Here is a 26,212-nt window from a genome sequence, read left to right as displayed (position 1 = left end):
CCTTAAAGCTCACTTATCAACTGAAAGCTTTTTAAAGCAGCCCTGTCAATTTAAATTCCCTAAAAGTATCATATGTAAAATGATACACACATGCTGTATAATCCTATCGTTAGTAAATGGATTTGCAGCCTAAGAACTTCTATGAATTGGAACACTTGGATCCTTAGGCTTATTCAAGAAAAAGCATTTTAAAATGTAAAGGGATTAAAAAATTGTATTCCTAGTGATTTTGCAAGCAAAGATTTAGCTTATTTTTGAGCTAAATGCAAAAGCTGACGCTGGGCTGGCAATTCCCAAACTCTAGGCTCAGGAAGCCACCTCAGTCACAATTCTATATTAAGGTGACTTTTAGACTTGGTATTTAAAAAGTAGCTATTTTATTAAGCTAGTTATTAGAGAGTTATGTTTCCTAATTGTATAATTTGAGATGCTTAAAGTATGTCTTGGAGTATTTTTTGTCTCTTTGGAATTTCTGTGGCTATTTTTCCTTTTTGATAAAGACTATACAACCACAGAGGTATATTTTAGCTTTTTGCAGTTTTGAATAAAAGCTTATTTTGGGGATGGTTCAACAAGATCTTTTTAGACTGATGATAAAAAACTTCCTTACTGAAAAGCAAGCCATGCTGGAATTAGTTTGAATTTTGCTTTAATAATAATATGTTGCAGTTTAATGACCTACTAACAGTCTTGTGCACAGTGCTGTCCTCAGAGAGCTGAGGTCAGGAATGATTGAAGCTCAGATGAGTGATTTAAGAGCATCTTCTGGTGACTAATCAAAGGCCAAAAAAAAGAAAAAAAAAAAAAGCTTGTTTTGACTGTGGGGTGAATGTTTACCAGAAGTATATCCTGAAAAGAGATTTGATCTGTTTTGCAGCTGAATATAGTGGAATATTAGCCTTTCTGCTCTTGAACCTTCCCCTCCCCCCAGCTCTTTATCTCTTCTGTATTTTCAAGCATTGCTGAACAGATGCTTATGCTAGATAAGATCTAACAAAAGAGTACTAATAATCACAAACTCTGTTAGAAACTGAGGTTTAACTGCAGTTAAGTTAATGTAGATTTTTTTTTTTCCCCTGAAACAGCATTTAATATTCTTTAGTCCGTAACTCTACTTGCACTTGTTTCAATTTGTAACACCTTCGATTCTGGCAAAACTTTGGTTGGAAATAGTCACATGTTGAAGGAAGGCTGTGTTGTACTGCTACAGTGTTGAAATCATTAAGGTCAACTGAAAGTTTAGGAAAACAGTTGTTTCCTTCCCTGTGACTTGTTGCTGGTGTTAAGCTATTAAGCTTTGGAATTATTTTCTTTGCAACAGGAATTTTTTTGCATTGATAAGCATAGAATCAGTTTTGATCAGCCAATGTTGATGCAATGGACACTTCAGAGTCACAAGTTATCTGAGATAATGGCAAAATTCCAAGTTGTAGTCCACAAACCGAGAACTGAATAAAAGTAATATTAGGACTTTCGTTGCTGTGAGGGGTTTCTTTTGATCTGATTCTGAACCAGTTTTGGAATTCTTGATGAATACTGCTTTCAGGCCGTGTCAGTAACACAGAATCTTTCAAGGAATATTTCATGAGTTTTCTCCAATAAAAATCAGGAGTTTATTGCAGTTTGTGTGGGTTTGTAGGATTTAGAAGGAGAATTAGTTTTTAGTTAGTTTTTGAATCTACTCACTCATTTCTACCTGTAGTGAAACTGTCTGAAAAGAAAAACTGAGCACTCAAAACATTGAAAAATAAATTAACTTTACTCCCAATTAAAAATAATCAAAGAAACAAAAGTTTCACAGAATATGCTGAATTGGAAGGGACCCACAAGGACCATCTCCAAGAGTCCTGCCATGTGCCCAAGAGTGTTGTCCAAAGATTTGGTCAGAACCTTTATCCAATATCCAACCTAAACCTTTCCTGACACAACTCCAAGCCATCCCTTGAATATGCTCCTTAAGGCCATTCCCTGTTAGAATTGAATTATTGCTGATGTAGAAGGTACTGCTTCTGTCAGTGCCTGCCTGTTGTTTGGAACAGTGGACTGGAAAGGTACTAAAGAAACAATCTAGTAGAGTGGGTAAGGTTATGTAGGCAAGGAAAGTAAATTTTATTTAAATGGGATTGATTTTGATTATCATCCTTGCTGCAATAAAATCTTCTTTCAGCTGAATAAATTCCTGCAGATGTCTAAATTCCTTTCAGATTGTCTGTCAGATGTGCAAACCAGTGAACTTCTTACTGAATTTACTATTTATTCCTGTTTTGTTTAGGCCAATCATAAAGCAATAGTTATTCTATATTTGTTGTGTCTTCTAAAGGCCTTTCTGTAGAAATCCATTGCCAAGAAATTTATTCTGCATTGACTGTTAAATGGCTTGTTGAATGAGGTGATACTTGATGGCATGTTTGTCAGCTGGTCTATTAAACAAGAAAAGTATTTCTTTTGAACAATTCTGTTTTAGTCTACAGTTGCTGAGAGGAGGAGAATCTTGTCCACGTATGGCCCATGGATATCTTTGGCATAGGATTCATGAAATTTGGGAGAAGGGGCAGCATCAGCCCATCCTTCTCATTCTCCCTGACCATTCAGCTGCATTGAAACAATTCTCTGCTCTAGTGCTTTCTTCTACCTGAATCATCACTTCTTCTCTAAGCCTTAGGGTCACTGCTTTTTCCTGACCCTATTTCAGAGTGGTTGCTTTCCTTCTCGTTCCTTTTCCTCTTCTTGTTTCCAACAACCTCATTTACTGACTTTAGACTTCATTGTATGGCTTTGTTGATTCCTGCTGGATGTTGAACACTAAGCTGTGTATCAGCAGCTCCTCTCTGTGTACAGGTATAATTTCTGTTTATGCTGTCCTGATGAAGAGTGAATCCTTGTTTCTAATCCATTCTGCTTGGTGCTTGAACTGAGTGGCAATAGATCAGTAGTAGCTCTGAGAGCTTTTTACGGCAGGAGTTGGATGCTCAGCCTGTGAGAACCTGCTGCCTTTGGAGCAATCATGAGAATTTCTGCTCATGAATGACAGCCCCACACTTTCTATAGCCTGTCACTGATAAGGCAGGCTGGCTGTGTGTCCCACATCTTGCTGTATCCCTGTAAGGATAACGTGAACAGACCTCTAAGAGTTCTGGTCCTGTAGGTGTGTGTTTTATTGTTGTGCTCTGTTAAAGTGGGCATTCCAAGCAACATTCCCCTGACCTGCATTCTCCTTTCATGGGAGATGAGGGACAACAGTCCCAGGGTGAATTTTTGGATGTTCTCTTTCCCTGTTCTTAGCTCCATCTATGTCTTTTGAACAATTGGCTGATACTGATGAGTGCCTTGGCAAGACAGAGCACAGAAGGGTTCTGGAAATCTCAGCAGAAACTTCTATGTCTTTGTTCAGGGAATTGGCAGTGTTCTTATCAAGTCAGGATGTGAGGGAAACAAGTTTTCTGTTGTAATTTTTATGCCTAGCAGAAAGAAATTCTAAAAAGTTGGGGTTTTTTTTGTTCAATGCCTGTGTGGTGAATAAACCCATGCACTGTTACATTGGCTCTTATTTCAGAGTCATTTCTTTCATAATTATACTAATATGATGCCTCATTTAAATCCTAAGCCCATATAAGCCTCTGAAAATGGAATAACATGCAGTATCAGATGAGTTTTCTCATTAGAAGTACAGGAATGCACATACATGTGTCAGCTTACAGGATGCAACCTCTTAATTTTCCTGAATGGGTCTTTTTTGGGTGTAAAGCTTTAAAAACGTGTGTGTCACTTTTCAAAGTTTCCCATTAGTGGTGTGTTGTATATTATTAGTCTTTCACTGGTTTGTGCTTCATTGCAAATAAAAAAAAGGCGAGGTAAGAGACAATATCGGAAAAATGAATTTATCACCATTTAGATAGCATGATTAATTTTTGTCTTGTAATCTTTTGTGTTTCTGCAGACAGTAAAAACAACACTACATTCTCCTACGACCCCCCAGAAATTACTCTGCTCTGTGATGCAAACTAAAACTCATTTCAGAAGGGTCTAAGATCATACAGTTTTGAGACTGTTTGGACACTTCACAACACCAGCTTTAGAGATGCAAAATCATTGCATTAGCAGATCTTCTGTTAATAGTTCAGTAAATGGGAAGTTGTATTTACCTCATGATTGATGGATATAACATACAGCAATTCTGTGTGTGCCCCATTTTCTGATATTTCTCATCACTATCTGCAAATTGTACTTGCTGTTTCATTCCAGTTAGGAGCATACAAGCTCAAAGCTAAAATTGCTGAGAAATTCTGCTTTTCATTTTATACAAGACTTCACTATTTCCTTAATTCTGGTTGTGCATTTAAATACAGAACAAATTACAGGCATGTAGTTTGTTTTTTTGCATTATAGGATGCCCTCCTCTCGCCACCCCCAAACAAAAAATCCTACTCACAAAAACCAAAAAAACCTGCAAACCCCTCTACCAATATATGAAATGTTTGATTCTGTGAAACTGGCAGCTGGAATAATTAGTACTCAAAATACTAATTTTTTTTTTTTATCCCTATACCTCTTCATCCGCTTCTAGAGGTACTACTGGAATTGGCTAATAGTGTTATGACTTACCCAAGAATTATAAAGTCAAGCAGAAAATATGCGTGAAATGACACCTGCCATAGAGTGAAATGTGTTCTAAAACGATGCTTTCTTATTACTGATAGGAATCTTTCATATTCCCGAAAAAGAATGCTTTGTAATTCTCTAGAGACGTGAATACCATTATTTCATTTCTTTACAGCAAACAGAGGGATGTGCTTTGTATTTAAGGCACACGTGTAATGTCCTGATAATTGCTATAGCCAGGAGTCCAAAGTAAGTGATTATCTGTGTAATCAGCTGGAAGACAGTACTTGAAACCCAGTCAGTAACCAGCCCTTTGAATTTATTAATCAATTACGTTTTTAAAAGCACTATTATCTCTTCTTATCTCAACATTTGTACTGAGGTTGTGTTGAGAGATGGGAACCTCTTATGAAGCAGCATGTGTGCTGATGGGAAGTGCAAGTGTAATAAATATATGTAGAGTATATTTATATAATGAAGATACTGAATTTTAAAAAGTCCTGAAAATGAAACAAATCGTAAATAATATACAATAAAAGAAAATTCTGTTACTGTATTCCTAGGGAGGGATGCTAAGAGATAATGATATTTTTATACTTTTTTGAAAAGTGTGGTTGTGTGTGTCGAAGTTTATTGTGTTGGATAATTCCAGAACTAATATAGTTAGTGGGACCTGGTGCTTGCAGCATTCTGGTGTGAGGTGCTTTCCTGCCAAGAGAATTCTGTCCTTAAGAAACATAAAATCTGATGGTTAAATAGTAACCAACCTAAACGACTGAAAGGCAGGAATAGGTGCTTCTTGGCTAGCACAGGTTTTTATCAGAAACTTGATTTAAATACTCAAGCAGAAATTTAGGAGTGGGTGGCACGCTGGATTTAGAGCATTTGGCTGTTACCTCAGGAAGCTTAAGGTAAAGCCCTGATCTAGGTCAGAAGTGAAAATGAGATTTATGGTGATGTACAGTGAGAAACTGGCACAGTGCACCTTGTTGCCAAGCACCTCAGCCTGCACTGTCTGTATACTTTGTGCTCCACATTTTAAGATCCTGTAGCATGTTTGATTAATTGCAGAAGTCTTATCAATACATGCATATGGTTTGTAATGTAAATACATACATGCATATGTTTAAAGTATGTACAGATACGTAAAAATTTATAATAACTTTATTATTCACTCATGTTAACCTTGTGATTGGATCAAAACCTATAGGCAATCTTACTTTAATGTAGGGACTACTTGGATTGAAATCTATTTAAAGGTGAGGGAAATAGGTAGTACAAGAGACCCTCTTGGCTTAACTGTGGGTGTCTGAGTCTGCTGAAAGCCAGAAGAGAAGCATCCCAGAGATGGAAAAGCAGACAGATACCTGTTGAGAACCACAAGGGCATTTCCAGGGTGTGCAGAGGTGCAGTTAGGAAAGCAAAAGCTCAGCTTGAAATGAAACTGGCCAGAGGTATCAAAAACCATAAGGTAAAGGTTCTTAAGGTACATAAACAAGCAGAAAGAGAACAGAAACAATTGCCTGCTGTTCAGCAGGAGAGGTGAATTAGTCACCAACAATGTGGAAAGGCAAAGGTTCTCCACATTTTGTTCACTCCTGTCTTTCGTGGCGCTGCTGGGCCCCAGGCCCTGGGAACAAGAACCCAGGTTTGTGTAAACACAGACCCACTGTCAGCAAAGGAAGAATTGGTGCCTGAACTATGACAGAGCTGGACCCCTACAAAGCAATGGGCCCTGGCAATATCCACCTGAGGGTGTTCAGAGAGCTTGGTTGATGTCGTTGTGGGGCCACCCTCCGTAATCTCTGTGAAGTTGTAGAGATGGGGGGACATTCCAGAAGACTGAAAAAAAGCTGCTGTTAAATAAATTTACAAGAAGGACTTAAAGAAGGATCCAGGAAGTGAAATTATAGACACATCAGTGTTGCTTCTGTCTCTGGGAAAGTTATGGAATGAATTCTCCTGGGGGCTATCACAAGTAAGATGAAGGACATGAGTGGGAAAAGGCAGCACAGATTCACCAAGGACCATTGTGCTTGACAAACCTGGTTGCCTTCTGTGGCAAAGTAACCTGCTTGGTGGATGTGGGGTGAAGAGTGGACATTGTCCACCTGAATTTCTCCAAGGCTTTCAATATGGTTTCCCATGCCCTCCTGGTACAGAAATGGATCTGTTGTGGTCTAAACAGTGATCTGTGTGTGGAACTGGCTGTGTGGCTGCACATGAACAGCTCATTTTCAAAGTGATAAGCACAAATGGTGTCCCCCAGGGATCAATATTGTGCCCTATGCTTTCTTCACGAGTGAACTGGAAGGTGAGATCACGTGTACCCCGATGGACTTCAGAGATGAACAAAATAATGGTAGAACACACACTTAATTTGGAAATTGAGGGCTACCTTATAGAAAGTAAAGCCTAGAAAAAAAGAACTGAAGCTATTAAAGAAGCCTAAACTGTAACTTTCATTTGTTTGTTTTGAACACAAGGAATAACAGAAGGAAAATATGTTAGTCTGGGTGAACTTAAAGTAACATAATCTCTGAAGGTGCAGGACTTTTCTAAATGAAATAATAACAGTATTAATGTGGTAGGAAAAAAAGAAAGTAATGGAACCACTTCATTCTGGTGGAGTATGGTGGGGTTTTTTGCAGGTGGTTTTTTTAAAATTTTGATTTTATTTCTTAATTATCTTGGCAACATTTGGCCATAAAAGTAACTCTTGGCTGAAACAAGCATTGTAAAATGTTAGAGCAATGGGGTGTCTTCTTGCTTCCTGACAGATTTTTTGCCAATTCCTGTTTGCTTCTAATAGCAGCTATCTGGATGGATAGTTGAGAAAACTTTGGGACTATTGTTAATATTCATGTGAATCAAGAGCTGAGTTGTCAGAATTTTGAATATTTCAAACCTTACTCTTTTTTTCTGAGAAAATGAGTAACCATGACATGAAACTGTGAGGGCAAGAAGTTCAGTCAGTGAATCAGGTAGATGTTTGTATAAGTTTGTAGGGTTTTATACAGCTTTTTGACCTTTTGGATCTTATATCTAAAGTAGCATACTGAAATGAGATGGTGATGCAGGGAAATATGATGTCTTGTGCTTGTATCAAATGCCAACTTGATTTTCTATCAATTCTCAATTTTAAGCATTCTGGCAGGCCTATTTATAGGCAGAATTTTAGATGCCGTCTCTGAACTAGCCTGGGTATTTCTAATAGAGTACATGTCTGTCTCATATGACTTTGTCCAACCATGCTATTAAAATAGTAAATATCAGATGTCTGTAGTATTCCAGATAAGGGAGGTGAAGCTGCATTTCTTTCACTTCACTTCTTCTCACTAAGTTTTTTCCAGGTCAGTGGAGGATATCGTGCTGTTTGCAGTACCTTTTACAAGGCACTGATTTCCAAGTTGAGATGGAGAGCCATGGCCACCTGGGAAATATTGGCAAGATCTGAACTGTTAATTGATGTAGCCGTTCTCTAGGAAATGTGGAGTTCACTGTTGAACTCTGTAGATTGACTCAACTCCACTCGATTTTATAGAAACTTTTCATAAATACTACATGTAAATCCATCTGTGTAAAACTAGGTAGCATAACAACGTTTTTAGTTGTTGATAACTTCTAAATGTTTGGGGAGTGATACAGTGCTTAGTAGTTTGGGTTTCTTAAAATGTAACAAAACAGCCCTCCTCCTTCTCCCCCAAAAAGAAGGTTTCTACTTAGGAAGTATTTTCTGGGCTCAGGGTAAACCTCAGGAAAAGAGATCAACCATTTTTCAGTAAAATATGTATACTTGCATACCTGTAGGTCCCTCAAAAAAAAAAAAAAAAAAAAAAAGGCACCTTGTTGTGAATTGTTTGAATGACTTGAATTATAATACACAAAATTAATGCAACTGGCATGATAGCATCATATGTGCACTTGAGTTTTAATTTTTGCTAACCCTGACTTCATGTTAGTGCTTTTTAAGGTGAATGAATAATTAATACAAATGATATTCGGAAACTGTTGACATAGTTGAGTAATAGAATAGCGGCTGTTAGGGAAAATGCAGGAGTTTTTTTGAAGGACTTTATCACAAATACACACAAATGGAATTTCTGCTTTTCTTGTGAAGTTCACTGATTTTTGAGTGGGGTTCCTCACTAGGCAGTGTGGCCAGAAGCTACTCTCTTTTTAAGTGAGTGCTTATGTCACAGAAACAAAAATAGATTTTCTTACTGAAAAAGTGAGAATAAATGAAACTTTCCATGCAGCAAGTTTCAGCTCACTCAAGCTGCATTGATCCCATTTAATACTGCCTGAAAAAAGCTGTGCTGACAGAAATGTATTTGAATTTCTACACTTGAGTAGACATAATTTACCTCAGTAAGATGAACCAGAGTAATAACATTTTGTCCTTCTGTTGAGGAAGCCAGCAGTCTCAGGGAATTACAGGTTATATACAAATCAGCATAAAGGCATCTCTTTGCTCCTTACATTCAGGATATTATAGGTAATTATAGCCAGGATATTATGGATATTAAATAATTATTTGGTTGCTATGCTGGTTGGACTACAAGTGGAGTAGTAGGTACCTTTCTGAGATGCAGATGAATTGGAAAAGTTCTAGAGGAGGAAAGTCTAGAAAATGACATCTGAGGAATGCTGGAATAAACTACTTTTTTCAGAGAAGAAAAGCCTGAAGGTAGATGTTTGTTCAAGATAAGAAGAAACAGGAAGATTATTACCCAATGTCCAGGTCTGTGTTCAGGAAATAACATGTTTAAGTAAGAAAAAAGGGGAGTTTGACATCTAGAAAAACTTCCTAATAATAAGGCTAAGTCAGTACTAAAATAGATTGCCTAAGAAGATTGTGGACTTCTTTCATTGGAATTATTAAAATCAGATTAGACAAATAACTGTGAAGAAAGATTTCAATGTGGTTGGGCTAGGTGTTAGAGCATGTTGTCACTGAATGCAATTTAAGGGGTTTTGGATAAAAAAAGTCAAGCTCCACATTGTGAGGAGGTAGAAGAAAATCTTTAAGTACTCTCATCCAGTTTTTTCACATCTCTTTCTACACAGCATCCTTTCAGTTGTTTTGGGGACTATTTAGAAATGGGCTTTAGAATAACAACCTTTGTCAGAAGCAGTAAATGAGGAAACAAAACAGCTGTCAGAGCAAACTTTAATGCTTTGCACCAATCAAATTTTATATCTCAGATAACTTAGTTTTGTTTTTTTAATAAAAGATATACTTGTGCCACACAAGTGTTAAGCTTCTTGAAATACAGGATTTATTGTTATGGGAAAAAAAAAATTTTGTATTCGAGTCTTCATTTTACTTTCCTGAGATTTTTGGGTTATTTTTGATTTTTTTTTTAAATAAATTAGAAGGATGAACTCAATACTCAAATTAATCAGTAGGGACACTTTAGAAAGGAAACTGCTGCTTTGCCAATTAGTAAAGTGAGACCTATTGCAGAGGATGTCTGTGATTAGTTGGCATGTCAGAAGTTGTCATGAATGTCCTTAATATGTTTCTAAATATACTTTCATCTGCTAATTCAAAGCAGTATGTAACAAGAATAGGAGTGTGATTGGCATATGCAAATATTTTCTTAATGTATTAAATATTTACTCCTCTTGATTAGTCATTGAAGAAAAATTAGAACTACAGTATGTTCAGTAAATTCTATTTTTGTACATGCTATGAAAAAAAAAATTAACCAACAGCAAGTTCTACAATAAATATAAAAATACAGGAAAATTAAATTCAAAGTCTTTGGATTATTGTCAGGTGTTTGTCAGTACTTCATGCCTGGAAAATAAAAGTCTGCTTGGTGGGCTTTTCAGAACATATTTTTCAGATCTTCCATTGAAAATAATACTAGAAAACATTCTTAGTCTATCACTTCATATTATGGTTTGAGAAATGGCCTCTCCATCACTTGTGCCTTCCTTTCTGATACCACAGGGCTCACTGAGTCACGTTTGTGCTGTCAGATGGTCTACATTTTTTTTCCTTCTTGCTTAATATGTTCAGCTGCTCTCATCTCAGATGTGTGCAGTCTCTTTCCCTGCTGTAAATGTTAGGCACGGGGGCTTGAGCTGGAAAGGTTGCCAGTACTTCTATTTCAGAAGAATTTGATCTTGTAACTTTGAAGCACAGTTATTGATTTTTATTTCTTTTTAATAAAACACATTTTCGTGAAAGATGAAAAGCAGATGGAGCAAAATTTTTAAGCAATGGAGAGAATATCTCTTGACTGACACACAAATACTGATGAATCCATATAGCAAAATATGCTCTATATCTCATATTGAGATATATCTGCAGTAGGAATTCATAGAATTCATTCATAGAAATGTGACACTAAGTAATATAGAGATAAGTGAATGTCTTCATAACCCTTTCTTCTATTTAATAGTGAATATTTATAATATTATGAATGTGCCTTATGCTTTGTTTCTTTTAATGTATCTCTGTTATATATCTCTGTCCATCTACCAGCAGTTTTGTGGATCTTCATGTTCTGCTGATGACAGAAAATATCCAATGACTCCTTTGGTTTAAATTAGTGCCCCTCTCTGGAAGATTTGATGATACTATTTTTTGCAGGAATAGGCAGGAGATGACAAGCCTGTGTTTTTCACAGATCTATAAATATTCCAGCCAGGAAGGGACATTTTAATAATCTACTCTGACATCTTATGTGTTGCGGAGCATAGATTTCATCTGACTACTCCTTCATTTTGGACCAGTAGTTTCTGGCTGAACTAGAACATGCTTTTCTCTCTTCCTGAAATGCATCAGTCTTGATTGAAAGTCTCAGCAGTGGTAAATTCTAACCCAATTCCATTTACCATTATTTTATAGCAGTGGTAATATTGCAGGGGAATGTAGATATCCCTCTGTTGCATGTTTTGTTTGCCCTGTGTTGGCTTTAGCCCTTTCATTCCTGGTATATCTGTCTGCTACATGAAACACCCTGTAGTGCCACATGTTTGTCACATAAGCTATCACTGACTGATTAGCTTGGTGAGTGACTGAACTGTCAGTGGTGCTTCTGGATGACTTTAACTCTGCTGTGCAGCATCCTGACTCTTTCCTGTTCTTTGCTAGATCTGTTTTACAGTACACAGAGATGGGAAATGTTCTCTTGGCATGCTCCCTCTAATTCTTTATCGGTTTTGGTTATAACCTTGCCAACTAAAACCAATATTGTTGTGTTTATGAAAGCTGGATGTGCAATTTAAAGTGCCAATATACAACATCAGCTGCTCCCTGTGCATTGGGTTTAGAAAGCTGGAGTCTTGGTGTGATAAACCTGTGGTGTCTAAGCAGGCCACACAAATTGTTCTGGCCTCCTCTGATCACTGAGGCTTTCTCAGCACTCAGCAAGGATGGGGGTGCAGCATCCAGGCATCGTTCTGGCTATTCCACTTCTGTGACTAAAGAGTGCATAGTCCTGTTGACTCCTTTGGGTTTTGATTATTTGACAGAATCGCTGCTAGTCACAGAGGAAAACTCTGCCCAGAAATACCTGGCTCTATATGAAAGAGAATTTGACCTTGATTTGCTGAGAGGTTACAGGAAAGTAATATGCTTATCTTTGTTATTTATGGGATCTGGTATTTGATAACATTTGGAACAAAAAATAATACAGAAAAGTTCTTGATATGACTCAAGAAACTGAAAAGAATTCCCATCTGTCTTGCTATGTGTTTATTTTAAATAGAACAGCCCCTTATCTTACCATTTTCCACAACCATTATTGCAAACTTGTGCTCCTAGTTATTTACTTTTTCCAGCAAAGTGCAATAGCCGCTTCAAAGGCTATCTGCTCTTCCAAAAGAAACTATTTATCAAAAAATTATCAGCTTAGGAGACAAGGGAAATTGTTTGTACTTTACTGGTGCCAAAGGGCTGATCTAATAAAAACAACTCTTGTAAGTCACCTCCATTGCATTATACAGCTACAAAGAAGCAATGGTCATGACTGCAAATGAATTCTAGTGATATTTCACACTTCTTCCAGGAAAACAAATGCTCTGTGGCTTGCTAAATAGGACTTTGCTTCTGGATATAAATCATATACCAGCACTACAATTACTTTTATTGGAATCTTAGGCCTTTTATTTCAAAAAAAAAGGAAAAACATACTTCAGTCTATCACACACTCCAACACAGGATCTGCTCCTGTGATCAGCTCACTAAGATTCTGCCAGAGGCCAAGTGTCAATGTAAGCCTGATTTCAAAAATCAGTGCTATGAGGCTTAGACATCCAAGGTGTAGGTTGGTGTTGTGTTCAACATTTTCCAAACAATGTAATTACTAATCAAAGAAGCCAGAAATAACCCTGAAAAACCTGTTTCTCGTGTATAGAAGCACGGATGTATACTTTTAGATAAAGTTGATATTTTCTCAACAAGAAGAAATATTATAAACTCCAACTGTGTGTGTCTTTTGCTCTCTTCAAGTAAAAGTGTTCTGTGGCCAGACCCTGATTCTAAGGAGAGCACCTGGCAGGAGTGTGGTTAACCTTGCCCTGGCCATTTCTGCAGCTCCCCCAGGCTGCAGGAAGGGAGGAGTGGGAGTGACCAGCCATGCCTGGCTGATTCATGCTTTGCTTATGGGCTACACCAGCCTTTGTGTAGCACTTAGCAGGATACACTGCTTTTGGGAAGTGGTGTGCTGCAGCTTTCAGACCAGCTCAGTGTGTTGGTTTTTACCAGGGAAATTCTCTCTCAGATGGCCAGAGTATATGGTGGGTTTTTTGTTTTTATTTATTTTCCCCTCCCAGTCTGTTGCTCAAGTTACCAGCTGTTTACTTGCTTTTCTTGTTTGGAATCAGAAACATAAACTCTGGTTTTTTTTTTTTTTTTTGATTCAGAAACATGCTTATATGCCTTTAAAATCTTTCAAGTACAGTTATTTGGACAGTTCCCATATTAGACAGCTTTGTCCCAAAAGGAAAGTGCGTGTAAAGATCTTAATTCAAACCACCAGTAACTAGAACAGTGTGCCCAACAAACTGATGCTGGTTCTTGCAGGAAAGGTGAAGGAACTTGTTTAAAAATGTGAGTTTGCACAGACCATGTCTCATAAATTATTCTTTCCTGCTCCCTTCTTTTGATTTAATTTCATTTCCACATGTTTATAATTTTATGTTTGGATCTCTGTTAATAAGTATGCAATTAGTGTTTGATATGAGTTCCAGTGTAAATAACTTGCAGTAGATGTGGTAATGAATATTCTTTAAATTGGTGTGTATATAGTAGGATAGCAGATATTGAATTCCTGTTCAGCTAGACTCCTGATGAGAAAATTTAGCTGTGACTTGGTCATCTTGTTCAGCATCGCCTCTGGATTTAGATCTAGTCTATTGATTTATTCAAAGTAGTGAAATAAAAACCCCTGGTTTTTTCTTATTCAGTGATACTTATTCTTAATGATTATCTTTCAACACTATGGTGAAAAAAATGAGCTGTTTTGAGTGTGTATTTATATTCATTATTATTGTTGTAACATTTTAAAGAGTAGGATGGTCAGTTTTCCCAGAGCAGTAAGGCCACCAGAGATGTTAAGAACCATAGAAAATAATCTTAAAGGATGCAGAAAATGGGGTGGATTAGTGAAGTTACTGGGCTGAAGATAATAAGCTCTTTCAGAAAGCTTTTATGTTAATAGATTATTGAATTTCATCTACTGTTTTATCACTGCATAGATTAATGCAAAGTAATATATATGAACAGATGAAAAAGGTTCTCTTTCTACATTAAATGAATTCTGTATGTGAATATTGAGCTATCATCACTCAGAAAAAAAGTTTTAGCAGCTATTTCTATTTAAAATATCAGAATGGTAGTTGTTGAAAGAGCAAATAAAATCTTAAATGGCAATAGAGAATAAAATGGAAATAATAAAGGTACATTAAAGGCAGTGAGCAAGGATTTCTTAGGGAGGGAAAGGAAGGAAACAACCCAGGGCATTACATTTTGAGTGGGATAAAGCATGTGAATAGGCTACAATTGTTCATGCCCTCATCCAATACCAGACCTAAGGACATCAGATGAAACCAAGAGGTAGACTCAGGACAAAAAGAGTTGAGATGTCTTGTACATGTGTGGAAATCATTCCTTCAGGATGTTCTAGATGCTGCAAGTTTATGTGAGGTAACTCCTGGGGCAAACATGAACCCAAAGGCACAGCCTCTGGCTAGGAGTGTCCCCAGGATGCAAGTCATTGAAGGTGGTGTAATGCTGTGTGGAATATCTGTAGGGATTTAAATTCTTTCCTGGGTATCCACTGGGAAGAGACAGGGTACTGAGTAGGAATGAGAAAGGAACAGGCTTACAGATACACTTACTTAAATTTATGCCTTAATTTTTCTTGATCTAGAACACTTTTCTGATGTCTAATTTCACCAGTAAATTGTAAGACAATGGCAAAGTAAACAAGCAAATCAAAGCAAAATAATACTCTTAAACAAACCCCCTTTACATTGGCTTGGATCCATTTTGTTTGAAGGGTAATTTAAATTATTTACTACTGACTTGGAAAAAATAGAAATCTTGTGATTGCCTAGGATAAGAAAGCAAATCAATGATATAGAATAATCAGAATTCAAGTTTTTATGAATACAAACAGTGTGACAAGAAATATGAAGAGGCATTTGACTGTTTACCTCCAGTTTTCTTTCCATTTGGAACGATTCTACTGGCATGTCTATGATGCGTGTTTTGATGTGTTGTCTCTGGTTTATTACAGCATTGTTTTTTCCTCTTGTAGGTTAACAGAACCTTCTGGATATTTAACAGATGGACCTATAAATTATAAATATAAAACTAAATGTACATGGTTAATTGAAGGATAGTAAGTATTTATTTTTACAGCTTAAGTTTTCTGACAGCTTGGTACTGTGTATTCTAGAGGTTGAAAGAGCTCCTTAAGTAGAAACTGCATCTGGATACAGTATAAACAGTTTTGGTCTTTATTTAATTTGTTTTGTTCTTGTTTAAATGTTATAAAGAATTAAAAAAGAAATAAAAGAAGAAGAATTTTCAGGATTCCTCAGAGTTGGCCAAATTCCATTCCCATTCAAACTGCTGGCAAAAGTTAGGCTGACATTGGAATTTGGCCAGTGCTGCAAGCTCTCAAAACCCAATGATAAATTTATTGCATGTTTGAGTACCTTTATATAAGTTCCAAATGTGGTTGTAGAATCCCATTATTTAACTCATTATCTTACTAATCTTATTTAACTCATATCAGTGATAAATCAGGAATGGCCTCAAGTACAGAACACTTATTCAGTTCCATGTTGCTCAAAAGTTAGTGCTTCTATAAAGTATTTTCTTTGGCATTCCAGTATTCCTCATGTCCTCCATTCCAAAACAATTTGGTGCACACAGTTTGGACGTCTCATGTCTGCTTCTGATTTCTCAGTTTGTGCAGCACAGAAACACAGAGACATGCCCAAAGAAATAATGAGACACATGCATTGGTACAGCTAACTGTTAAAAGCACAAATTGGTTCCATCTCAGCGGGACTCTTCCCCCTCTGGCTCCGGGTCAGGATTTTGCTGGCTCTAGTTCTGAGTTCTACTAACGTTCTAGAAGAAAATGAACCTGTTCTGTATTTCTGTGTTGTCGTAATCTCAGTTACCTTAGAAGCTTCAGTATCCAGGTGACCAGTCTGTAGCTGAATATTTTTCTACCCTAGCTGGGCTTCTGTTTGTACCCAAACTGGCTCAGGAATGTTTGCCCTGCACTACACTGTGCTGAAGTGGAAATGCCTCAGGAGCTCAGGCAAACTCTGCTTTGAAGCTGATCTTCTCTCCATTCCTCCTCCTCACAGGAGATGGGGGAGTGGGTAGCTGGAGGACACAACATGCTGCACAGTATGTGAGAGAGCAAAGCAAGCCAGTAACACAGTGCGAAATGTCAACACACAAGGAAGCCACATATATAAAATACCCTGTCTTAAAAAATGAGCAGAGAGTTCTCTCAAAGGACCTGTCACAAAAAAAACCCCCAATTTTCCAAACTGGCAAATTGCACTCAAGGCTGTCTGAAGTGGGGAGAAAGAGAAGAAAACAATCATTATGTTTTGTGGAATATATATTGGTAATTTTGCAATACATGAAAATTCTCCTTTCAGAAAGTTTACAGATCCATTTGGATCTCAGCCAAAAATCAGTGAAATTGGACTCCCAGGTGTTGGGAAAGCTGTTGGGGGCAGGCACTTGCACTAATATTGCTTGCTATTTTAGAATTGTATTCTAACATTTTCAGTAACTAGTAGAATACTGGCATGAGAATGTGTAGGTGATTTTTTTTTTTCTTGAAAGGTTCTTTAAACTTCATAGTCCTGATATTGTAAAGTAATGCTAGTATATTAAAATAGGATATTGTAATTTGTGGTTCTGAATACTGATAAAATCTGGTGAACTTTAGTCTCTTATTAAGTTTAGGGATTATTAGTCTTACACTGAATATGTTATTTTAAGTTTTTTGAAGATAAAGTGAAATATTTGCTTGCCCTGACTTTTGTTATTTAACACCTTGAAATGCTTAGTTATTATTATTACTCAAAATGTTTCAATGGAGTTCTGCTGGCATGATTAATTTTCCTGCAAGTTCTTTATCTTATGAGCTCAATAATTTTGTAAATAATGTTTTACATCAATGTTCTGTTTTTTTCAGCCCAAATGCGATACTAAGATTAAGATTTAATCACTTTGCCACAGAATGTAGTTGGGACCATATGTATGTATATGATGGAGATTCAATATATGCACCTTTAATAGCTGTATTTAGGTGAGTGTGTTTATTAATCTTTTAGTCCAAGTATGGATAGCTTTAGTTACTGGGGAAAAAATAACATTGGAGGCTCTAATATGTTAACTAGCTTGCTTTCTTTTATTAATATTATGGGAACATGTATGTAAAGTTGTATTAGGATGAATTCCAAAGCATTACATCTCTGGTGAGGTGATCAGAGCATAAATCCATTCTGTGGCTTGTACTTACTGCTAACACTGCATGGAGTGTTAATGTTTATACACAGGCATTTTTCCAGGAAACCCCTACCTTACCATGGACAAGTTTTATACATATTTTATGATTTTTTTTTTTAAAGAAGTTTAGAAATTATATTTAGGCATTATCTTGCTTATATAGTTAACCATCAGAATAGCTAATTCCCTCTTTCCTTTTTTTTTTTTTCCCCTCCTCTCCCAAGGATTGCTTCTAAACATTTTTCCCATTTTCTTTTCCAGTGGTCTAATAGTCCCTGAAGTGCGTGGAAATGAAACTGTTCCTGAAGTAGTTACTACATCTGGCTATGCATTGCTCCACTTTTTTAGTGATGCTGCTTATAACCTAACGGGCTTTAACATTTTTTATTCGTAAGTATTTTTGGAATATGTAATGGCTTTTGTTTTTTCAGTGGCATAATGGTGATACTTAGTGGTGTGTTTCTAAAACCAGGGAGCCAGGGTTCTAAGAAGTTATTAAGATACAAGTTAGGGCAAAAAAAAAATCCCAGAGATAGAGTATATTGTTCTGAGTGAAGCCACATGGCCATTCCAAGAGTGTGTTTTTCCTGTGCCATATGGAACTAAATCCCTTCCAGTGTTTATCCAACACATGTAGTTGTCATATGGGATAGAAGGGAGATTATATCTGCTGTCATGTCAATTCCCTTCTCTTGAACTAGGATCAGGATTTTTCTTGCTGAATATACTTCTGTGGCTTATGAAACCTCCACCGAAATTCTACTTTGGTTTTTTTGCCAGCCACAAAGGTTTTATTCCTTTTCTTCTCTACTTCTCAGGTACTTTTCCTTCCTATTTTCCATCTCAGTCTGCCTTCATTCTTCCTTCACAGTTCTTATCTGCACTGTCTGTCTCTAGTTTCTCTGATGGCAGAGTCTAATCTGATATAATTATGATTTATTCCAGTTGCCTTTCCTGTGTCAACAGCTCTTAAGATGCATCCAATGGATCTGAACCTCCTCCTTCTTTGTGTACCAGCTGTTGATCTGGATTTCTGTCTCATTTGGGACATGCTTGTGACACATAATGCAATGCTCTTCAGACTGGATGCTTTAGGTCAAGAGGGGATTGCTTGGTCCTCTTGGACCTGTTTCTTCTTGTGATGGTTTTGCCATGATTCAAGATATAGCTGTTCCTTTCTCTCAATTCCTTCAGATTCTGAAATAGCAGTTGCTGGGATGTCATGGCCAGCACTGCATTTCTCATGTGGAAGCACATGTAATATTTTTTTCATGTTCTTTATTAATTTAAAATTCGTATTTGTGCTTCTGACCATTTGCGCCTTGCTCTTGGCAGAAGTACTTGTTAAATTGTCTGTGGAAAGATTGTTCCTGTAATTTGCAGCTTGCCTACCTTTGACCATATAATAAATGGCTATTCAGAGTTTAACAAACCTCACTGAATATATTGCATTGGAAATGGCAGTCCAGAAGACTGAATATTTTTAATTTTTGTCAGTTGACATCAGTAAAATGCAATCACCTGGCAGACTTCTCTGCTGTAATTAGATACATTTTTCAGTTATCCCTGAAGCTTTTATTGCACTTTTTTTTTATTTGTCTTGGGAGCAAATGGCAATATGACATGGCATTCTTAAGGAATGAGAGTATGTGCTCTGCATTCTTTCTTTACTTGGTAATGTGGTGCATGCTGCATATCATTGCCTAATTTTTTGGGAAGATTTAAAATAAATTAAAAAACCTGCTAGTTTTTAATTTCATTACATATATAGCTCATGAAATTTTATGTACTCTGATCTTGTGTTCCTTCTATTGCAATGGATACTGTTAAAATATGTATTTTTAATAAGCCAACAGTAATGATTTTTATGATAAAACAGTACCTACAATTACTTTTTATGGCTGCATTAACTTTGTTTCTGTCACTGATCTATTGCACTCTGATTCTGTTACACTTTTCCTTCCTTGGTTTTCCACTTCATCTTGATCGACTGCTTGTATTCCCTTATTTTGGGGAAGACAGAAGCACAAAATCTGTGATTTAAAGCGCCATGGCAGTTGCAAACAACAGTAGTTACCCCAGAACAGTCTGAGTAAATTTTGTGTCCCTGGGAGTCAGGTTTCTTGCTTCCAGTTCTGCTGATCCACTTTTTCTCGTTTCATTTGAATCCTTAATGAACCTCTTGGAGTGGGAATTTGTCTACTTTCAGTGGTATCCCTCTTGCTGGAAAAACTGAACTGTTCATCTCCCTGCAGAACACTCTCCCTGTGAGGTGGAGGGAGAGGTTCCTCACCGCTGTGATGTGCAGCAGTTAATGCCATCAGTGGTTTTAATGCCACTGTGTGTTACCAGCAAAACCCCAGGGTGTTTGCAGTTCAAATGTGGGATTTTCCATTTTAGTAGTGTAACAGAATCAGGCTTTTGAGGTGTGAGTGTCTAGAAAACAAAAACATGTCTCCTGACAATCCGACCACAACTACTTTTTGTCAAAGACCAACCTCAGACAATCCTTGGCTGGCTTTTAACAGTTCCTTCTTCATTCAGAAAGAGCAAGGAAGGCTGAGAACAGTACCCATCTCACATCTACAGGGAGTGGTCCGTGTTATCATCAGCAGTTTTTATGCAGTAACAACTTATTTTGACTTTCAACCCAACCCTTTGCTGTGAGTCATCAGAAAAGGTTTCAAATCCTTTTTGGGCTTCAGCAGGCATGTGCTGCCTGGGATCCTGTTCCTGCAATCTCTTGGACCCACAGACTTCCAGCGTCCTCCATCTCCCCTCATCTCCAAGGAGCTGCCTGCATTTCTGGAACCACTTTGCTTAATTTTGCAGTCCACTTGCCTGTGATCTCAGTGTCTGGTAGGGTGTATCACAGAAACACTAACTCCCGTAATAGTCACAGACTTCTTTCAGCCTCAGCTTTCTTGGTTTTGCAACTCTGACTGCAGAGTTAAGGAGGCAGAGTTAAGGTGGCTCTATTATTAATGCTTCAAAGCATGAAGTGCAACCTGTTAGTAGTTTTGGGATATTAACCTTGCATGTTGTATTTTTCCTTACTTTGTTTTTCCTGTTTTATTCCTCTCAGATGTTAAGACATCCTGTTTTACAGTGCAGACCAAAGCCACTCAGAAAAACCCTTTAAATGTAAACCTGTGGTGGAGAGTTTAAGTTCAGTCACTTTTAGTGGGGTTGTTCCTAGAGATAATTAGCATTTGAAGGGTCTGATTAGAGTGCTGATACTGGAACACAGGGAAAAAATAGGTGGTGATCTGTCTAGGCAGGGCCTGTCCTCCTGCTTAATGTCAATACTTGTTACAATGCAAGGTGTTTGTGACCCTGCCTTTATTACAGACTCTGTTGCAAGCCCGGATGAACACCTTTGAACTCATTTGCCTGTAAAATCATCATTAGACTTGTGTTTTATCAGTAAACAGAAATTCTTTATGGTAAAAAAATGCTTCGTCTACCAAATGTTGTTGCAGTACTGTCAGATAAACCCACCGCCTTCAGCTCTTGACTCGTCATATCTTTTATTTTACTATTTTCTTTTTTTTCCTCCCCAGAATTAATTCTTGCCCTAATAACTGCTCTGAACATGGGAAGTGTACAACCAGTGTGTCTGCACCGAGCCGGGTGTACTGTGAGTGTGACAAGTATTGGAAAGGAGAAGCCTGTGATATTCCGTACTGTAAAGCCAACTGTGGCAGCCCGGATCACGGGTACTGTGATTTGACAGGAGAGAAGCTGTGTGTTTGCAATGACAGCTGGCAAGGTAAGGTTTGGTTATGTGGAATCAAGTCAATCTATTAAAAATCTGCTTTTAATGCATCCCGTGTAGAATGCACGTTGTCATCTTTAAAGAATGAACTCAGATGAAATATTGGTTTCTGGAATAAATTGTCATGTGGATATAATGACATAATTACTGGAGAGTTGTGAGCACTTCTGAAAACTAAATTCCTCCACAGCCTAATTTTCTATTCTGTTTTTAAATGTGTACATAGATTTGATTTTATTCCTTCCTCTTTCAATGTCCTCATATCAATCACCTCATCATATTTTTGGTGCTTCCTGAAGTGAGTATCCACTGTCTGGTTTTTGGTTGGGTATTATTTGTATGAGCCTCTCAATGGAAAAGGAGGGTAAACTGCTTTTGTATAACAGCACAAGAGTTATGTGTGGACACATACTGTGGACTAATGGATGTACTTTAAGCATGTAGTGCTGTAGTTTTAACCCCAGTACCATAAATAATTGTTGCTTATTACAGATAAATTATTTAAGATCCTAAATGTTTAATTCACTGACTATAATTATGCTAGATGTTTGTGAATTTTGTTTTTATCCTTTACCACTTCTCTTACAGGTCTCAATCGGATTAGCTTGCTACGAATTGAAATTGCCGTTCTTCTCTTAACAGAAACAATAAAATACCTCCAGATTACTTATGTGATCTGCCCTCTTCCTATGACTTCCTGCCTCTACTTCTGTCTTCATTGCTGTTTCTTTTTGCATGTCAAAGGAAGTGACTTTTTTGCTACGATTAGCTGTCACACCTGTTACTCCAAAGACATGATAAGAGTTAATACATTTCTCTTCTTAAAAATTAATGAATTGTTCATTAAAAGGCAGTCAGTGCACCCACAGAAGGGAAGTGGTTTAGCTATATGGTCATTGAATGGAAACAGTGTAGACTTGTTACTGAGTCCCTTAGAACCTTCCAGGATTATAGTGCACAAAAAAACCTTGATCTCTGAAAGGAAGTTCTGAATAGAATCTGTAGCAAGAATATCATCCTTTTATCTGTGCATGGATTCCTTGCAATTTCAGATCCCTATGTACAAAATGGGGAAATGTCACCAAAAAAAAAAAAAAAGGAAATTATTTTTATTCTGTGCCTTCAGCTACAGTGCTAAAAATTTACTTAAAAGCTTTGAATACAAAATAAAATTAAAAGTCTGACTTCCCCTGTTAGTACCTTCCTTTCACTTAGCATTTTTGTACAAACTAGCTTCTCGATCTTTCCTGCAGTGCACAGGATGATATAATTTCCTTAATTGTTCCTTGGATTTTCACTGAACCTGCATGCTTATAAACTATTTTTCTTTCTTATTCTATCACAGACGAGCTGGCTTGGATACATAATTGTATTTCCTTACTAAATAAAAAAGAATACCAAACTTTCCTTAATGTCTCTGGGAGACCACTTGCTTCTCCAGTCTATTTCTTTATTTATTTTCACTTACATTTTCTAAAGTTTCTACACTGACAGTATCTTCTGTGAAGGTCATTTGCAATGCTGGAATCATAAATTTCTTTACTTATTTTACTGGTCCTGCTGTCTGACAAGTTTTTCCTTGTTTAGTATTTCAAACCCAGTGACTAGAGGGTCTTGCTCTCTTTGATTTTGAAAAGAGTTTTATATTTTATTTTATTTCCCATTTTTTTTTGTTGAGTACATTTCATGCCTGTGTTATATAACAACAAACCATTGAACTGAATTGACTTGGAAGTACAATAATTAAAATCTCTGGTTCAGAACATCAACCCTGGAATTTCCTTCTACAACATGGGATTTCTTTCTTATACAATGGTGACATCTTGTGGATACTGTGGAAGGAGCAACTCTGAAGAACATTTCACATTTAAAACAAGTACTCTGAGAAAAGAGAACACTATATTTTTTGGGGATAGAAAAATTATTTGAGTAAGAAGTAGGATCCTATGATTATTAGATGCATTTTGTGGAATGTAATACCAGGATCTTGTAGATACTTGCAGCTGGCTGTTAGTCATACCAGTATAGAATAAAACCGTGACAATAATAACTTTTAGATTTGGAAAACAAGTAATTAATGTAAATTTTTTTATTTTTATCAGGCACGGCATTTAGCAAAGAATGGACTTGTTAAATATAGTGATTTTTTAAAAATGAAAGTATATTTTAAATAGTACTGGTAATGTTAAATGTTTCTGAGATGGTTGGTCTCATATAGGATAACAATTTATTATTTACATAAAATCTGGTTAATTTAAACTATTCAGACAATGTAAGGGAGGCTGTCCCATTACTGGCTAATCTGTCTTGATATTATATAGCAGAATGTGTTGATGCCTGCAGTTACAGCCCGTGGATGTAATTCAAGGAGGAAAAAAATCATACCTTTAAACTACTCACTTGATCTCTTTTTCTTTGCTAGGCACTGGTAAAAGAGAAATGGGGACTCCACTGAGACAAAAGTGGTGGTTCTTGCACTAATTGACCTATTTAAGAAGTTTATAGAAAGATACTTTTGCTGAATATGTGTTCACAACCGGGAAATTCTCTCTGACATTGGGAGCACTGTGTCTTGGATTGTCTCAGGCTGTAAAGGAGCAGAGAGATTTCCAAACAGTCAAAACTTCCGTAACAGGTGTCAAAATTCAGGATGACTGAAAGGATTGTGAACAGTTCCACATTTTTAAGAGGGTTAAGTGGACTATCTTTGAACATGCTGAAAATGTTACTAACTACTGGGTGTAAACAGGAAAAAGAGAGTTCAAGTCTCTCTTAAATTTAAGAGAAACTCTTGATACTTTGATCACTGAACTTCAGTACTGCAAGAAAAGGGGGAGTCTGGAGGAGTTACAGGGTGTGTGTACATTAGTCTAGAAGAGCATGATTAGGATACCTTCAAAGCAAATCTGATCCTTCATGTGTATTGTGTGTTGGATTGCACTGTGAGATTGTTTGAAAACAGAGGAACTGCCTACCTTTAAGAAGAAACTGCACAGAAGATGAGCTCTAGGGTTGCACTTAATGCACACCACCCACAACAGGCATTCAACCCTGCTGCGGAGTTAAAACACCAATAAAAATTCTGGAACGTGTATAGTTAGTTGATTCTCCCTACAGATCTGCTCCTAACAGATAAAGATGTAGCAGAAGACCAGATTCTGAAATTAAACTAATTAACTTTGAAATAAGTCCATTAGCAATTCAGGCAGCTTGAATTTTATGACATCTCTCTGGGGAAAAATGAGCCTTTATGCAAGGAGAAGAGTAAATGATGAAAGTATAAAAGGAGCTGTGACTACTGCAGTGTAAAATCAGTATTTTGCCTTGCTTGTTACTACAGAGTTTATTCTAACAACATTTGAGCATAGCCAGAATTACTGTGTCAGTGTGTGTCGATGGAAACTCAAGTTATCCTGAAAGGACTAACTAGAGTGGAGTTTGTTCCCATTACATCAGTGTAAAAATTTGAAGTCATACTCAACCCTTGGTTGGCCTGCCTTATTCCTCAGTGCTGAGACCTAGCACAGCTGTGTTTCTGTGCTGCTGGTTTACCTGGTTTATTGAAACCAGCGGAGAAGGTTTGAGATGGGAGCTCAGGCAGCAGCAGTTGAAATGCAGCACCGGAAAGAGCTCGTGCCAAATGCTTAGAGGTCTGAAATCTGAGATTTTGGCCTGTTGTGCCTGGATGTTCTTGGCCAGAAAGCAAACCAGTGTCTAGTTTCAGAGAAGAGGACCTGTGATGTAACATTTGCTTCAGACAGACCTGTTTTTGGAAGGAAAAAGACAGTGGAGGCAGGTGTCTGATAAGTGTTCTGCCCCATGATAATGCCCTCTTTCTCTCAGTTTTACTTTTCAGGGTGTCTCTTGGCCAAGTACCAATTCAGTCAAGAGAAACTGCAGTTGTAGTCTGGAAGATGTCCTTATGTATATGTGCATCTATACTATGTATGCACATAAAAGCACAACCCAAGGAATCCTCTCCTCCCACAATTTTAAGTTAAAATCTAATTTATGCACTCCATATTTGTAGGCTTTTTTTATGTTTATCACAGAAATGAGAGTTGTCTAAGGAGATTTTGCATATATAGAATAGTCTAGGATAGGAAGCAATAGTCTTATAATGCATGATTATTTTATGTACTAGAAACATTCTTCAGTTTTATCTTCAGATGGAATTTAACAATTTGTAAAGCATCCTTGAGGACTTGTGCAATTTGTAAACAAAATACAGCTATCATAATTGGAAATTTAGTATCTGAGAATTATGAGTGAGAAAAATCAAGTATCCTTATTGCAAGAGAATGAACATCACAGGTAAACGAAAAGCCAACTTCAGTTTTAAATACCTTTATGGGTGTCGTTTGACAATTAGTGAAAGAAAGTTTAGCAGAATTCATCTGATTCGTTTCAATAAATGGCTTCATTAAACTGGTTGATAATGCTCTGTATGCCTAATTATTCTGAGATTTAGGACAGTGCTGATCTCCCTGATGAGGGACAACACTAAATTTCATTTATTATCTGTAGCACCTACATTTAAGATGGGGAAGAAAGGGATTCATGCAGCTCAAAATTGTAAACTTGATTTCAGAAGTGTGTAAAGTTCTGGACTGTAACTTGAGAAAGGAAGTAATTAAAGATATGCTGTGATTGAATAGTGAAACAGTTGAATTGTGGATTTATCAATATAGTTTTATAGTTTATGCTAAAATAATCTGTAAGAAAAGGGACAAGAAATTGCAATAGATTTTCTGAACCTCAGCATTTGATGACAGGAAATCACTGAAACTGTAGAAGGCAGGGAATATATAAGGAAACAGTAA

The 26,212-nt window shown here is 37.0% G+C and overlaps 1 protein-coding gene across 4 annotated transcripts in view; it reads left to right on the top strand.

The window, feature by feature from the left end:
- Nucleotides 1–26,212, top strand: part of ATRNL1 (attractin like 1) — a 462,818-nt gene that overhangs the window by 23,771 nt on the left and 412,835 nt on the right. For all 4 annotated transcript variants that reach the window (XM_050337075.1, XM_050337064.1, XM_050337088.1 and 1 more), the window contains exons 2-5: nt 15,381–15,464; nt 17,298–17,411; nt 17,873–18,001; nt 21,175–21,383. In XM_050337075.1, the coding sequence (XP_050193032.1) occupies nt 15,381–15,464; nt 17,298–17,411; nt 17,873–18,001; nt 21,175–21,383 (536 nt within the window). The remainder of the gene's footprint in view (nt 1–15,380; nt 15,465–17,297; nt 17,412–17,872; nt 18,002–21,174; nt 21,384–26,212) is intronic.

The sequence above is a fragment of the Myiozetetes cayanensis genome, unplaced genomic scaffold (genome assembly GCF_022539395.1).
Source record: "Myiozetetes cayanensis isolate MyiCay16 unplaced genomic scaffold, myiCay2020 scf10, whole genome shotgun sequence".
Lineage (NCBI taxonomy): Eukaryota > Metazoa > Chordata > Aves > Passeriformes > Tyrannidae > Myiozetetes > Myiozetetes cayanensis.
The sequence above is the reverse complement of the archived record's forward strand: the minus strand, read 5'-3'. Positions and strand labels throughout refer to the sequence as shown.